General features: G+C 61.1%; 1 protein-coding gene across 8 annotated transcripts in view; it reads right to left on the bottom strand.

The window, feature by feature from the left end:
• Positions 1–871: 871 nt before the first annotated feature.
• Positions 872–14525, bottom strand: part of KIFC3 (kinesin family member C3) — a 53625-nt gene continuing 39971 nt past the window's right edge. For 7 of the 8 annotated variants that reach the window (XM_045987383.1, XM_045987385.1, XM_045987387.1 and 4 more), the window contains 16 exons: positions 13124–13189; positions 12468–12611; positions 12073–12312; positions 11366–11539; positions 10620–10767; positions 10404–10534; positions 9007–9118; positions 7546–7727; positions 6561–6665; positions 4725–4855; positions 4066–4189; positions 3749–3878; positions 3435–3664; positions 3081–3215; positions 2384–2492; positions 872–1592 (listed from right to left, as the gene is read on the bottom strand). In XM_045987383.1, the coding sequence (XP_045843339.1) occupies positions 1567–1592; positions 2384–2492; positions 3081–3215; positions 3435–3664; positions 3749–3878; positions 4066–4189; positions 4725–4855; positions 6561–6665; positions 7546–7727; positions 9007–9118; positions 10404–10534; positions 10620–10767; positions 11366–11539; positions 12073–12312; positions 12468–12611; positions 13124–13189 (2187 nt within the window). In that variant the 3' untranslated portion in view covers positions 872–1566. Of the gene's footprint in view, positions 1593–1784; positions 1814–2383; positions 2493–3080; positions 3216–3434; positions 3665–3748; positions 3879–4065; positions 4190–4724; positions 4856–6560; positions 6666–7545; positions 7728–9006; positions 9119–10403; positions 10535–10619; positions 10768–11365; positions 11540–12072; positions 12313–12467; positions 12612–13123; positions 13190–14525 lie in introns of all 8 variants that reach the window. The other variant, XM_045987380.1, reaches the window with a different exon arrangement.

The raw sequence follows: 14525 nt of genomic DNA, 5'->3' as shown, positions 1-14525 counted from the left end.
GGGGTGAGGGGTGGGTGAGGGGTGAGGGGTGGGTGAGGGGTGAGGGGTGGGTGAGGGGTGAGGGGTGGGTGAGGGGTGAGGGGTGAGGGGTGAGGGGTGAGGGGTGAGGGGTGGGCCCTCCCAGCCCGTCCCCGCCCGTCCCCGCCCGTCCCCGCCCGTCCCCGCCCGTCCCCGCCCGTCCCCGCCCGTCCCCGCCCGTCCCCGCCCGTCCCCGCCCGTCCCCGCCCGTCCCCGCCCGTCCCCGCCCGTCCCCGCCCGTCCCCTCTGTCTCAGCCACACTCCCAGCTGTCCTGGGGGTGCCAGGACCCACAATCCATCACCAGGAGGCCTCGAGGGACTGGGCTGTAAGGGCTGTGGCCCTCTCCTCCAGCGAGGGCTCTGACCATCTTTCCCTCCCCACAGGATTGCCCAGTGCTGATCCCTTCCGTTCCTGTGGCAGCAGCTGCTAGATTTGCCGCAGTTGGAGAGAGGGCCCCACTGAGCCCCTGTGCACATTCCCTGCCAAGGCCAAGACCAGGTGCAAGCCAGCACAATCCACATGGCGGTCCGGGTGGGGGTGGAGGGGGCACTGAGGTTGCAGTTGGGGGTCTTGTAGCACCAGAGGGAGAGTGGTACTCACCTACAGCCAGTTCACCTAAGGGGCAAGGCCAGGGCCTAGGGCAGGCAGGAAAGCTGGGCCAGCCCAGCCCTGCTGGCTGTGGCTCTCAGGCCAGAGTTTCCCGGCTTCTAGGAGAGAGTGTTGCGGGGTGGGTCAGTCTGATAAGGGTGGCCAGGGATGTGGGGGATCAGCCGGCAGAGGGGGAGCCAAAGGCAAGGGCTCATCCCTGTGGTCTGACCAGGGGCTCATGAGACCAACTCTGGCAGACTAAACTTGTGCAAAAAGGTTTTTATTTTAATAAGTAAAAATGGCTAAGCTTCCAAAAGTTCTTAAATAGAATTTCAGAGGGAAGAAAATGTCAAGAGGCCAGTGAGCAAGGAGAAAGCCTGATATCAGGCAGATGAGGGGAGCAGCAGGATCCCTTGCCCCCTGGCCTCCCGCCAGCCATAAATACAGCCCAGCCCTCAGCAGGGAGGGCCACACTCCTATGTACAGCTAGGAACACTATATACAATCCAGCACAGCGGCCCACCTCAGAGAGGAGTGGGGCCAGGGCTGCCCCTGGGTGCCCACCAACTGCCCAGATCCCATGGGTCCTTTGCTTTCCAGGGGCTCCAACACCCACCCCTTACAGCAGGACCTGGCAGGTGCAGGACAGCCCGACCAGGCCAAGCGAGAGGCCCACCCTCCCACCTACTCCTGCCCTCCTGACAAGAGCTCCCCGAGGGCCCGGGCCTGCCAGGGCGAAATGGGCCATCCCTGCCCTTCCAGTCCATGCCTTTTGCACCCACAGCCACGTGCTAAGAGACACCATTTCCTTCTGAACATGTTTTCTCATCTGTGAGTGGATGCGAGACAGAAGGGCTACCTCCACTCCGGCCTCCACCCCGGGCTCCCGGTGCTACATCAGAAGCAGGCCGACCAGGCTGCAGGCCCCAGTCCCCGGGCTGGCAGGGGGAACACATCCATCACACAGGCACCGGCCTGGACTTCCCTGCAGAATGGGGGGAGAGGGTTGTTAGCCTGGGCATATGCAGACACAAAGGAGCCAGGCAGAAGCACACAGACAGCAGCCAGCAGCAGGACAGGCCCAGCCCTGAGCAGCCCTCTCCCCGGCACAGCCCTGCACCCCAAGGTGGCCAGGCAGGCGGGTGGGCAGGCCCCGGGCCACTGGCCCCACACTCACCTGGAGACTCTGCAGCCCCAGCCGTCAGGCTAAAATCAAAGCAACAGGTGTCTCACTGGTGGGCTTGCCTGGGGCCGGGACTCCCCAGGACCCTGAGGCTCCTGCCTCCTTAGACCCAAGCCTTGCCAGGTCACTCTGTGAGTGGGGCCATGCAGGGGGCTGGGGCTCTGGATTCCAGGCCTGGGGTGGGCTCACTCCTTACCTGAGACCTGGGTGGGCCCTGCCACCCCCACCCCCCCAGGAGCCAGGCCCAGGGCAGGGGTGCCTGGCCTGCCCTGAAAGAAGTAGGCTTGAGCAGAGCCTCAGAACTCTGTTCTGGGCTTTGAGCCAGCAGCCCTGCTTGGAGCCCCAAGGGCTGGGTTTCTCCTTACATGCCCACCCCTCCAAGGGGCCTTTCATGTCCCATCTGTAAAATGGGCCTAATGCTTCCTGCCCTAACTCCTTCCCAGGCCCAGAAAAGGTTGTAAAACAGGTTCTGCATGAGTTTTATACTTGAAAACAAAAAGTCCATTCAGGCAAGGGCAGTCCAGTGCTACCTGGAGGGAGGCTCACCTCTCCCCACCCCACCACACACACTTGCCCACTCCCCAAAGGCTTACCCAAGGGCTGCAGCTTCCTCCGGATCGAGCCCGGGCGGCTGGTGGTCCCAGAACCGGGGGCGGAGTGCGCTCGTGCTGAGGGCTGTGGGGTCTGGCAAGCCGGTTCCCACTGGGTGGCAAGGGTGAGCCGGTGGGCGGGGGCCATGCTGCCCTGGCTCCACACCTCCACCGTGGTCCCCCCCCACAATTCCCCGTCTAGCCTCCTGAAACTGTATGCTCCTCTGCAGAATGGGCACGATGAGGAGAGCCCCAGAATGACCTGAGACCATGTTTGTAAGGAAGGGGGTGAGTTGCTCCCACCCACCCCGCAGCCAGCGGATGATGGCCACAGCTAGTTCTGTGGCCCAGAAGAGTTAGACTAAAGATCCTCCTGGCACGTGGGTGGCTCAGTTGGTTAAATGTCTGCCTTCAGCTCAGGTCACAGTTTCAGGGTCCTGGGACCAAGCCCAGAGTCAGGCTCCCTGCTCAGTGAGGAGTTGCTTCTCATTCTCCCTTTTCCCCCCATTTCCCAAGCTCGCTCTTGCTTTTGCTCTCTCTCAAATAAAATCTTTAAAATAGAGGCTCCTGGGTTCAGGTGCTGGCTCCACAACCCCCCACTTCTGGCATCTTCCTCTTGGCCATCCCGGATCCCAGACCCTCCTTCCTGCCCCTGACCTGGACTTGCCCGCCCAAGAGGTGTCTGTGGCGGTCACCATACCTCCAGATGCTCCTGGCTGGACCAGGACCCAAGCTCTGCCCTGCGGGACCCGGGGCCCAGCTCCACAGAGCGCACCCTCTCAGCAAACTTGAGGGAGTACAGTGTCTCGCTGGTGTTCTTCTCCACGGGGGACACCTAGAGGACACGAGAGCTCGTTCCCCACCCAGGCCAGTGGGCCTCCCCCTCAGAACTGGAAGGGGCAGTGTGTGCACGGACTTCAGAGCTACTGAGGACAAAGGTCCCTGTCCTGCCCTGCCTGGGGCACCTGGGCCGCAGGGGAAAGGAGTCCCCAGTGGTGCCGGCCAAGCCCCACACCCTGATGGCCCGCCCTCCTGGCCCACCCAGGAGCCTCACCTGCACCACCATGAGCGTCTTGCTGTCCCCACTGAGTGAGTCCTGCAGCAGGTAGGTGAGCTTGGAGTTGCGGAAGGGCACGTGGCCCTGGCGAGAGCGCAGGGCGGCAATGACATCCCCCAGGGCTGACAGCGACTTGTTGATGTGCTGCGCCTCCCGCAGCCGGCTGCCCTCCGCCCCGGACTTGCCCACGCGCTCCGAGCCGGCCAGGTCCACCAGGTTCAGCTTCCCTGCAGAGAGGGCCCTGGGCAGGTTAAGGCTGCCCCGCGCGTCACAGGGGTCCTGTGACGCATCCGCCCTTGGCCCTCACTCACCGGTGGTGCGGAGGCCAGTGCTGCAGTCCACCCCGCGCACCGTCACGATGAGCAGGGCGTGCGAGCGGGAGCTGTGCTCGTTCAGGTTGGTGAACTCCGTCGTGCGGTTCGTGTGGCCAAACTCAAACACCTGGCAGGGAGCAGGGCAGGCTCTGGAATCACCTCATCCCTGAGGACCCTGGGAGGGGGTGTCCCCAGCCCTGGGGGCCGGGCAGAGACTGCATCAAAACCCACGTGTCCTGCTCCAGCTTGGCTCGGCCTGTGGGCAGGGGGCTCCCCAGCACTTCCCCGCCCCGCAGGCCTCCCCAAACTTGTACCTTGTTGATGTCGTCCACACTCTGCACCTGGAACTCCGTCAGCCCCGGTACGTACAGCTGCCCGCTGCCGTCTGGGCACAGCCGGATCTCCAGTTTCTCCTGAGGCTCCTGCCCCAGCAGGTCCCTGCAGGGACAGGCTACGGTCACTCCCTCCTTCCACATCTGCCTCAGCTTGCACTGCACCCCGCTATCCACCCCCACACCTGGAATGTTCTCCCACCACATCGAGCCATCAGGAAGCCTTCCTTAACTATCGGGCCAAGCCCGGCTCTCCTCTAGCTCCTTCCCTGCACGCAGTCCACTGAGGGGCAGAGATTGAATGTTCCCCAAAAGTCTCGTGGTGGTGCTACTCCCGCCCTGACAGTGAACTGAGCTCTTGTGGGCAGGGACCCCCAAGCCCCTACTCTCATTTCTTACCACCTGGTGTAGCCTACAGAGAGAACAGGTGGACTTGGAGGGAAAGGAGCATCTAGGTCTGGTCTGGGTGCCCCAGGTAGACTCAGACTGAGCCCTGCTGCCTGCCCTGCTGGGACCACTGCACCCCTGGGCTGAAGCAGGACATGGGACTCCGACTCCGATCTTCATCCCGCATGGCCCCACATGGCCCCGAGGACCACAGAGCCACCCTGCAGGCCCATGCCCCGCGCAGGGCCTCCCACCTGAGGACCTCATTGTAGATCTCGGCCGCGCTGACCGTGATGGTGTACTCCCAGTCGGAAGCCTTCTCCTGCACCTCAGAGAAGAGCAGCTGCAGGGCCCGCTGGTTGATGCCTGGGTTCTCAGGGGTCCCCTGGAGGCAGAACCAAGGCCCCCGTGAGCCAGGCCTCTCCTGGCCACAAGGGGTGGGCCGTGCAGATGTTCGTGTGGGGTCTGTGGCCCCCTCCCCCTTGGGCGACCACTCGCAGGCCAGCCGCCCAGCCCAAAGCTTCCACCTACCCACTGGTCTGCCCCCCAAACACCCTCCCCTAGCTGTAAGCAACATCACCCTCTTGGGCCTCAGTTTCCCCCACCTTTCCATGGTAGTGCCCTGCCAGGACTGGCCTGAGACTTAGAGCAGAGGACTGGGTGAAGCACTGGCTGGCACACGAGGGCTGCTGAGCACCAGGTGCATACCTGCTCCTGGGAGGGGGCACTGGGAACCTGTGATGTCCCTGCCACCGCCCAGAGGGGGGCTCATGTCAGGGGGGCCATGGGCTGGGCTCTGGGCGGTGGAAGAGAGGCACAGGCAGAGCCACAAGTGCCTTGGGGCTAGACAGGCTGGCCAGCCCTTCTAGAAGGAAATCTGGAGTCCTCACCTGAGCTGTTGCCTCCCCTTATGTAGCACCTCCCACCCCCTTCCACTTCTGTGACGTGGCCTCCTTGCCAGGCCTCAGTCCCCCAGCATGTTCCGGCCTTGTGGCCTCAGCCCTGCTGATCCCCGTGCCTGGAATGCTCTTCCCCACACACCCCCATGGGGGGCTCCAATGTCACCTCCGCAGGCAGGTGGCTTCATCTTCCCTCCAAAGGCCTGAGCCCTCCCTCACTGCTGATTCCTCATACCGGGCTTTAGGTTTCCTCTCCAGCCCCTGACAGGACACAGCCTGATTTGCTGGGGACACTGCTGTCCCCCCAACTGGTGGGCTGGCTCTGGGGAGCAGATACTCTGTGGTCACAGCTGTGCCCGGCCCCCAGAGCAGCGCCCGATGTACATGGGCCTAGGGATGTGTTGTTGGAGGACAGATGCTCCTGGGGGGTCACCCCAACTCTGAGTACCCAAGACAGAGTTAGGAGTCCATGCAGACCCCCTTGCCCTGCCCACCACCTTGCTTGGCCTGCGCCCCACTACCCAGTCTCATCAGTCCCAGAACTAGGGCAAAAGCAGGGGCCAGACTGGGAAGAAAGCCCACATGGCAGCCTCCCCGAAAGGAGCCTGTGCAGACACTGGGACACCTGTCCTCACCCCTTCCCAGAGAACCCCACAGCGCCCCCTCAAGAGCCAGGGAAATGCTAACAAACCAAGACATCCCCAGAAACGACCTTCCACTTTGACCTAGAGTTGAGACCTTTCCTCCTCTTAATGCTTCCCTCTCCTGCCACTCAGCCTAGGGGAGTTGGCCGCGGGGAGCTGAGGTCCCGCACCGGCTGAGTGAGCAGAGACTGCCCTCATTCATCCTAACAGTCCCAGGTCCAGCACTGCGTGGCTGCCCTCTCAGTGCACGGCGGTGAAATGAAAGCCCAACCCCAGAGACACACAGGAGGTCTGGCCTCAAGTCTAACGTCAGATGGAGAGCTCCCTGGTGCCAGTTTGCTGACAGAGCGCCAGTCCCGCCCCATACCCACCAGGACCGTCCCAGGTCCTCCTGGGCAAGATGCCCTTTCTCCAGGCCTGGTGCCTTGGGGCCTAACATAGACAACTAGCAGCTCTGCTCCTGGGCCGCCGGAAACCCGAAGGCACGAGGGCAGCAAGGGGGTGGTCCTCACTGGCCGAACCCCTGACTCCTGCAGCGGGTACCCACCTCCATCGTGTACGTCTTGCCGGCACCTGTCTGGCCATAGGCGAAGATGCAGACATTGAAGCCATCGATGCAGGAGGTGATCAGGGCTTGCACCTCCTGGAAGACCTGGGGAGGGGACGTGGGATGAGATGGCGAGCCCCACCCTCCAAGGGCCCCCCACCAGCTCTAAGTCCTGTCAGCTCCCCAGATGGCCCTCTCCCTCAGCAATGATACAGCGCATCTTGTGACCTGCAAGCGGCTCACTGTGGAAGAATTTATGACTAAACAGGCCCCTTACAACAGACCTCAGTGGGAAACCAGGTTGCCAAGACTGAAGGGAAGACAGGGCAGTGCCTCCTGCCAGCCAGCGCCTGAGGAAGGGCTGCCCAGCCTCCAGCTTCTCCCACACTAAAGGAGAGCTCAGCAAAATGAAGGCGGAGGCCGGCATGTGCCTGGCACCTGATGCAGCCTGTCTGTCTGCTCGCAGAGGATGGGGCAAAGGTGACGCCAAGCACAGGGACAGGAGGGTACAAGCAGGACAGGTCTGGCCGGTCAGCCCTGGCAGAGAGGAGAGAACACTGCTGAGACCATGTGGCTCTTTCGGGCTGAAGGCTCCACAGGGCATCTGCGGAGTCCTAGGAACACCTGTGAGGGGACCAGGGGTGGGCGGGCCCTGAGTGGGCGGGGCCCTATGGGTGGGCATGGGCACGTGGTGGGCGGGGCCCCGGGTGGGCGGGGCTGAAAGAGTGGGATGAACCACGGAGGTGCCATAGGCTGTCCTTGAATCTCCTTTCAGCAGAGGCTTCTCAGTCTTATCTTCCCACTGTCTTCTCACCTCCAGTGGAAGAAGCGAGGTATCCCAGCACTCCAAGCTTCTCCATCCTGTCTCTTCCACTCTTAGATTTCTTTCTGTCCATGCCCCCTTTGTCTTTCCCTGTGTGTCCCCCACCCCCACCCTGCAAACCCACACTGCTCTCTGTCCGCTTCCCCACAGGGCCACACTCACGTCCTGCTGTGATGCCCGCGGGGAGAAGACCTTGTCCAGCTCGAAGGATACAGGCTTTCCTTTGTGCAGCAGGTGGATGATGGAGTCGTCGTCAGCATCGAAGGTCACAGCATTGGTCGCATCAGGTCCTTCCCCATCCTCTTTGGTGACTGGCCGGACACGAGCAATCACCCGGATGTTCCCTGGATTGTGTGGGGGAGGAGAGAAAGGTACATACAGTCAAGACCAGACTGCCTCCCCACTGGGATCCTTTGGTGTCCTAGCCTTCTGAGCAAGGCCACCCGCAATGCTCTATTGTCAGCCACTCCCACCACCATGAATTCATGCATCAGTACACTTTCTTCCTGGGCAAACCGGCTGACAGTGGGAGCCTCACGCTGGGGACAGGGAGGAAAGGTCAATTTCGGGGCTCAGGCACTGCACCCAGTCTGGGTGGGATACCAAATGGACACTATCTCTGGACTTCAGTTTTCTCTATTCCGTGAGAGGTATGGGTCCCAGTAAGCCAAGGGACTTGTTCTGTCATTCTAAAAGGACTTTGTGGACGCCCGAACAGGGCTTGGGAGCCAGATGGGCAAAGAGAACCAAACAGCAGGTGGACAAGCAGCACACGGAATGGGGACAGGCAACAAGGCAGCTCCGGGGGGTCCCAGGGGCACAGACTGTGCCATCCTCTTGCTTCAAGCCCTTCCGCCGGCTCTCAGTGCTCCCGGAAAGAAGAACAAACTCCCCACGACAGCCAGCACGTCCCCACCTTCTCCCTCACATGTTCACTCCAACCCATTACCCAGGCCTCAGCCATGGCTTCGCCTCCTCCAGGAAGCCCTGCAACACCCCTGACTGTCAGACACAGAGGGGCTCTTAGAGCCCCTCCTCCGCCCCAGTAACAAAGGGCAGTGTCGGGGTTCTCTGGGTGCTTACAGATCACCGTCTGCTCCCCCAGCCGCAGTGAGCCCTGTGAGGGCAGCAACAGCATCTGTGAGCCCATGGCCACGTCTCAGTGTCTGGAACAGCACCCCCTCACCCCCGGCCCTTTGTGCCATGAACAAGCATTCTCAGGCTCCTCCGGGCCCTGGGTCGGAACAAGCGGCCGTCCAGCCACCCACCACCCAGGGCTTCTGCACCCCTCCCCCGCTGCTCTCCCCTCTCTGCCTCGGGGCCTGGGGCACCTGCCACAGGCGCTGGGGGAGGGCTTCAGAGCTGGACAGATCCAAGTACAGATCCAGGGTGGGCCACTCAGTAGCCTTGCGGGTCTGAGCCAGTTCGCTGACCTCTCTGGGCCCGGGTTCCCTCATCTACAGAAAGTGGGAGGTACAGGAGCTCCCAGTGACAGGGCACAGGCTCCAGGGCGTGGGGCTGGGCCGGTGGGGGGGAGCAGCATCAGCTCCAAGCCAGGCAGGACCCCTATGCGGGGCGCCCCCAGCCTTCTCCCCTGCCCCCCCACCCCTACCCCATAGTTACCTTTCAGCCGCACCAGCTCGTTGTGGCATTTCTTCCGCAGCTGCAGCTCCCGCCGGTACTTGCGCAGGAGCTCCTGGTTGTTGCTGTTGACCTCCTCGATGGCCTGGCCGATCTGGGGAGAGGGGGTACGCACAGTGCTCTAGGGGGCTGGATCCACCGACCCGGCCTGTCCCCTGGCCTGTCCCCTGTCCCGCTCCGAGCTGAGTGCTTGAGGTGCGCTGTCACCTGTCAACTCCTTCCAAGAGCCTCTGCGCGGAGGTGCGGCTGCCCCCACTATTTTAGAGAGGAACAAACTGAGCCTCAAAGAGACTAAGCCGAGGGCTCAAGGTTGCCCTGCTAACAAACCAAACAGCCAGGACTCCGACTCCGCCCTCACTCCCCACCAGGAGCGCCTGGCTGTAATAATACGACCCAACTGGAGCCAGATTCCAGCTCTACCCCTGAGCAGCTGGGGGACTTAAGACAACCAGCTGGGTCATCACGTCTCATTTTTCTCATCTGTAAAATGGAAAAACACCATCTAGTCTGTGGATCTGTAGCACCTGGGCAGTAACACTCTCCAAATCACACTTCATAGGAGAAAGAAGCAAAATGCAGACCACGTATGCAATGTTCCCCTCTGTTGGGTAGAGGGGGAGTGTGTCCACAGGGTTTCGGGGCTCAGATCCTGATGGGCATCTGCCTCTGGGGAGTGCAAGCCAGGACGGCAGAGGGGGGCCCTTCCTCTTCATCTGATGACCTTCTGCACAGTTTGAACTTTCTACCCTGTCCATATGTTATCGACATAATTTTTCTACAGAAAAAGAACTATTTTCTATTCCCAAAATATATCAGTTTCTCTACCCTGCGGGGCTGTGGTACAGATTCAAGGAGCTGACAGCTATGAAAGGCTTGGCACGTCGGAGGCACTCAAAGACATTGGCTATTCTCATGCTGTATGAGAACAGCTTAAGAAAATTAAAACAAACCGACATAAGAATATACGTAGCATGTTTGAGATACAAGGACATATGCTGCATGCTTGGTTTAAAGAGTCCTAAGAAGCACGGGCGCCTGGGTGGCTCAGTTGGTTAAGCATCTGACTCTTGATTTCGGCTCGGGTCATGATCTCGGGGTCGTGAGATCGAGCCCCATGTTGGGCTTTGCTCTGGGCATGGAACCTGCTTAAGATTCTCCCTCTGCCCCTCCTCTCCCCCCACCACTCTAAAAAAATAAAAAATAAATAGTTATAAGACAAATACCAAAATACATGCCCCTGACCCGTCTGTTTGTCAGTCCCCATGAGTGGGGGAGGAGAGCTGTTGCCTGGGGGGCTTTGCTGCATTTTGGAATGGAGGACTGGGCTCGGGGCCTCTCCGAGCCTCCTTCCCACTCCCTCAGGCACACACTGCACTCACCTCGGCCTTGACGCTCTTGAGGGCCTCCTGCAGGAGCAGGGGGAAGCCCCGCACCTGCCGCTTGAGCCCATTGTAGTCGCTGGTGAGGGTCCTCAGTGCTGGCTGCAGCGTCAGCAGGTTGGTCCGGACACCTTGGGGGACAGGAGAGGTGCAAGGTGGACAGGCTGAGGGGCTGCGGGAAGGGGGGTCAGGGCAGGGCCCAGCCGGCTGGCTCACCTGCCAGGTTCTCGTGCACAGCCTTCATCTCCACCTGGGCTCTGGCAAAGGCCTCCTCGATGGCCCGGTTCTTGTCTTCCTCCAGGGACTGCATCTCCTCCAGCATCTGCCCATGTGCCCGTTCCAGCTCGGACTCATACATGGCGATCTGACGGCCCAGGCCAGAAGCTCAGTGTGGGGCTCGGGAGGGAGAGGGATGGGTGCCCAAAAGAAGCCCCACACCTTACCCCACATGCACGTGGGCGTACAGTGCCCCCCACACGTCCTCACAAACACACACACAGGAGAGGGGCAGATGGCCACCTCGCTCTCCGAAAGACTCCATGCTGCTCTTTCTTTCATTAGCCCTAACACCTGCCTGGGTCCTGGCACCTAACAGGTGCACAAGCCACAGCCCCAGGAGAGCGGGGGGTGCATATGTTATAATAGTGACCAGGCCTCCCTTTCCCAGAATGTGTGTGTGGCGGTGGGGACGGGTGTGTGAGGACACTCTTGGGATTATGTCCCTGAGCGCCCCCTGGAGGTGGGTTCCATGAGGGCATCATTCTACAGATAAGGACACTGAGACACAGACAAAACTTGGCCTTGGTCACACAGGCAGCCGGCAGAGGAGGAACCGGAACCCAGGTCTGTGGGCCTCCCGAGGACTGACCCACTGCATTATACTGACGGCCCACCTCTGACTTTCCAGCTGGGTGTGCCCCCATTCTCCTCCAGCCCCAAGCACCCCCTAGCACCCTGTGCACCTGTGCCCGGAGCTGCGCGGTCAGCTGGTGTGAGCTCTGCAGCTGCTGCTCCATCTCCTTCAGCACCTGCCTCTGCATGGCCACCTGCTCCTGAAGGTGCTGGTTCCGGGCCTGGGACTCGCTGAGGGCCTGCTTGGTCTTGGATGACTCCACCTCTACGGTCCTGATGACGTACTGAGAGGGGAGGAAGGGACAGGCACGTGGAGGTATAAGGTCCCTTGGCCTCCCTTGGGGGGGGGGGTCCGAGATGCAGCTGACTTTGAGAGGGGACCCTCTCAAAGGGTCTCAAAGGGGACATCCCACCCAGAGCACCCAGGAAAAAAACTAGAGGAGCTTCAAGGTCCTGGCTTTCCAGGATGCTACGGGGCCTCCGGGAATCCTCTCACTTCAGGAAGCCCACCAAGAGCCTGGCTGTGGCCCCAGACTGGGTACAGAGCAGACAAAAAGGGCCCAGACAAGGGCAGAATCTTGCGATGCCCATACCCACGCCTGGCAGGTGCGGGCATGTCAAGCCTCAGGGGCCAGATGCCTACTACGTGCCTGGGATAGCAAGAAGGGGGAGGAGAGGGCAAGACAGAGCACAGATCTGGACTGACTCCTCCAATCACTCACCCCTACTCATTCACCAAGACAAGGTGCAGCCCTGCCCTGGGCATTAGGGGCCAAGAGAGCAAGGGCCCCACATGTGGCCCCAGCCAGAGGCTCACCTTGATGGGTGGCGACTGGGCCCGCAGGCTGGCGATGGTCTCATGGCTGTCTCGCAGGCGCCGGCTCAGCCGCTCCTCCTCCTGCGCCTTCTCGGCCAGGCAGTCCTTGAGCCGCAGCTCCACCTCGGCCAGCCGGTCGGTCTTCTGCTGCACCTCCAGGTTCAGCTCGGACAGCATGCCCTTGTTCTCGGCCACCTCCAGCTGGAGTTGTGACAGCTTGTCCCGGAGCTGGGCGCTCTCCTGCAGGCAGGTGGTTGGGAGCGGGGAGGCCAGGACAAGTGTGCAGCAGACGGAGGGAAGGGCAGACAAGCAGGCAGGGGTCATGGTGAGGAACCGGGTTCCCCGCTAGGGACCCAGCCCAGCAGGAGCAGCTGGGGCCAGGCCAGCCCGCTCACCTGGCTATGCTCACAGCCCGCGCAGGGGGCCGCCGGCTTGGCCCGCAGCTCCTGCAGCTCGGCCTCGAAGCGCCGCATCTCCTGCCTCAGCCGCTCATTCTCCGCCACCAGCAGGTCGCGGTGCTTCTCCAAGTCCGTGCCCCCCTGCAGAGAGCCAGAGCACAGGGGGCGCATGGGGCCAGGAAGGACCGGGACAGCAGAGAGCAGGGAGATGGGGCAGGGGGCAAGAGAACAGGAGAGGAAGAAAAAGAAAGGCAGTCAAGGGAGGGAAGAGAGCAGGAGCTCAAGGGGACATAAGGCAAACACAGCGGAGAAAAGGGGAGCCGGAGGGATGGCCTTCACCCGCCCCTCTCATTCTATTTTCCTGAGTGTGAAAGTAACAAGAGAGTCGTATTTATACACAGACTTCACACTCCTCTTCTACATCAGCAGACGAGAAGTAACCTCCCTCCCTTTGGCGGTCACACGGCCTCTGAGGGCCTAGTGAGTGGTGACAAGTATTCCGGGCCGACTGGCAGTGTGCTGGCCCCCACCCGGGCTGGACATGAGGGCTCGGCAGAGATGGGGTCCCGCACCCCATCCGGAAGGGTCAGACTGCACAAAGCCCGGTCAGCCCCCCACAGCCCCCACCTCGGGATGGTGGTGTCAAGCCTCACCAGCTCTGATCGGAGGCGGCTCACTTCCTGGGCCTGGCTGATGAGCTTCTCCTTCAGGTTTTCCACCTGCCGGCACAAAGCCACGGTCATGGTGAGCCTCGTTCCTCACCTCCACACCCAGGCCTGATCTCTCAGCCCCCACCCCCCACCGGCCCTCCCTGTGTTCAAGCATCAGAGCACACCTGGGACTCCAGGTGAGAGACACCTGCCCAGTCCCGACAGCCTTCAGCACCCTCAACCGCTGCAAGACCCAGGGAGCCCAGGCTCTCAGGAAAGTCTGGGGAGCAAGCAGAGCAGGGGTGACCCCTGTGCCCCTCGGAGCTCACGCCAGACTCAGGCTGACCCTCAGGACCCCTGCCTTGCACTGGCCCTTGCCGTGGCCTCTGTCTACTTAGGTATTTGTAACTTTATATTCTTTTTTTTTTAAGATTTTATTTATTTATTTGACAGATCACAAGTAGGCAGAGAGGCAGGCAGAGAGTGAGGAGGAAGCAGACTCCTCGCTGAGCAGAGAGCCCGATGCAGGGCTCGATCCCAGGACCCTGGGATCATGACCTGAGCCGAAGGCAGAGGCTTTAACACACTGAGCCACCCAGGTGCCCCTATATTCTTTTTTCTTAAAAGGACTCCCAAATTGTATAAACTCCAGACACTATAAAACCTAGATTGGTCTCTGCCCAGAACCTAGATTCTTCCATTCAGGGGGTTCCTAGCAAGTCAGCCTGTGGAGACAGGTCTACCTGGGACCAGGGCACATCTCAGACCTCTGTCTCCCCCAGCTCCCAGTCTGCCTTGCTGGAGAGCTGGGGCCAGCAGAGAAGGGGTGCACACCCTGTCACCCTCTGCTGACTGCCCTCCCTGCAGGCCCCAGACCCTGACTCCGCATCAGCACCCCCTCCAGGAACCTCTCAGGAAGTAAACCAAAAACACAGCTGAAGACTTTGGCACCAGTGTTCCTCAGGGCATGTCTGGACATCTTCTTCCAGAACATTCTGTGATGACTGTATCTGACCACACCTCATCTTGAAAAGGCCCTGGGAGTCAGACTCACTCTGTGGGGGGCTAGGAGGTGGGTTTTACCCCAGCGGGCCACGAAGCACTGGGTTCTTATTACTAAGCAACAGCTGAAGAAGTCTGCTGCCTGCAGGGGCCGGGCCAGCCAGGTACGGCGGGTAAATGTGTATCACAGCTCCCCATTTTACATGGCTGAGATGTCATCCGTCTGTGGCAGCACAGGGGGCACACGGGTAGGTGTTCAGTCTCCCGGAGTAGGAGAGGGCGGCCTCTGCTCCCCCAAGCTGAGCCAGTGAGGGAGGAAATGGACGACAGCCCAAGCCTGTGCCACTTCTCTGCCCCCTTCTCTGAGAGCTGGCATGAGCGAGGGACCGCTGGCAGAAGACCC

This window comes from Meles meles, chromosome 19, assembly GCF_922984935.1.
Source record: "Meles meles chromosome 19, mMelMel3.1 paternal haplotype, whole genome shotgun sequence".
NCBI lineage: Eukaryota > Metazoa > Chordata > Mammalia > Carnivora > Mustelidae > Meles > Meles meles.
Note: the sequence above shows the minus strand (reverse complement) of the source record. Positions and strands in the feature narration are given on the sequence as shown.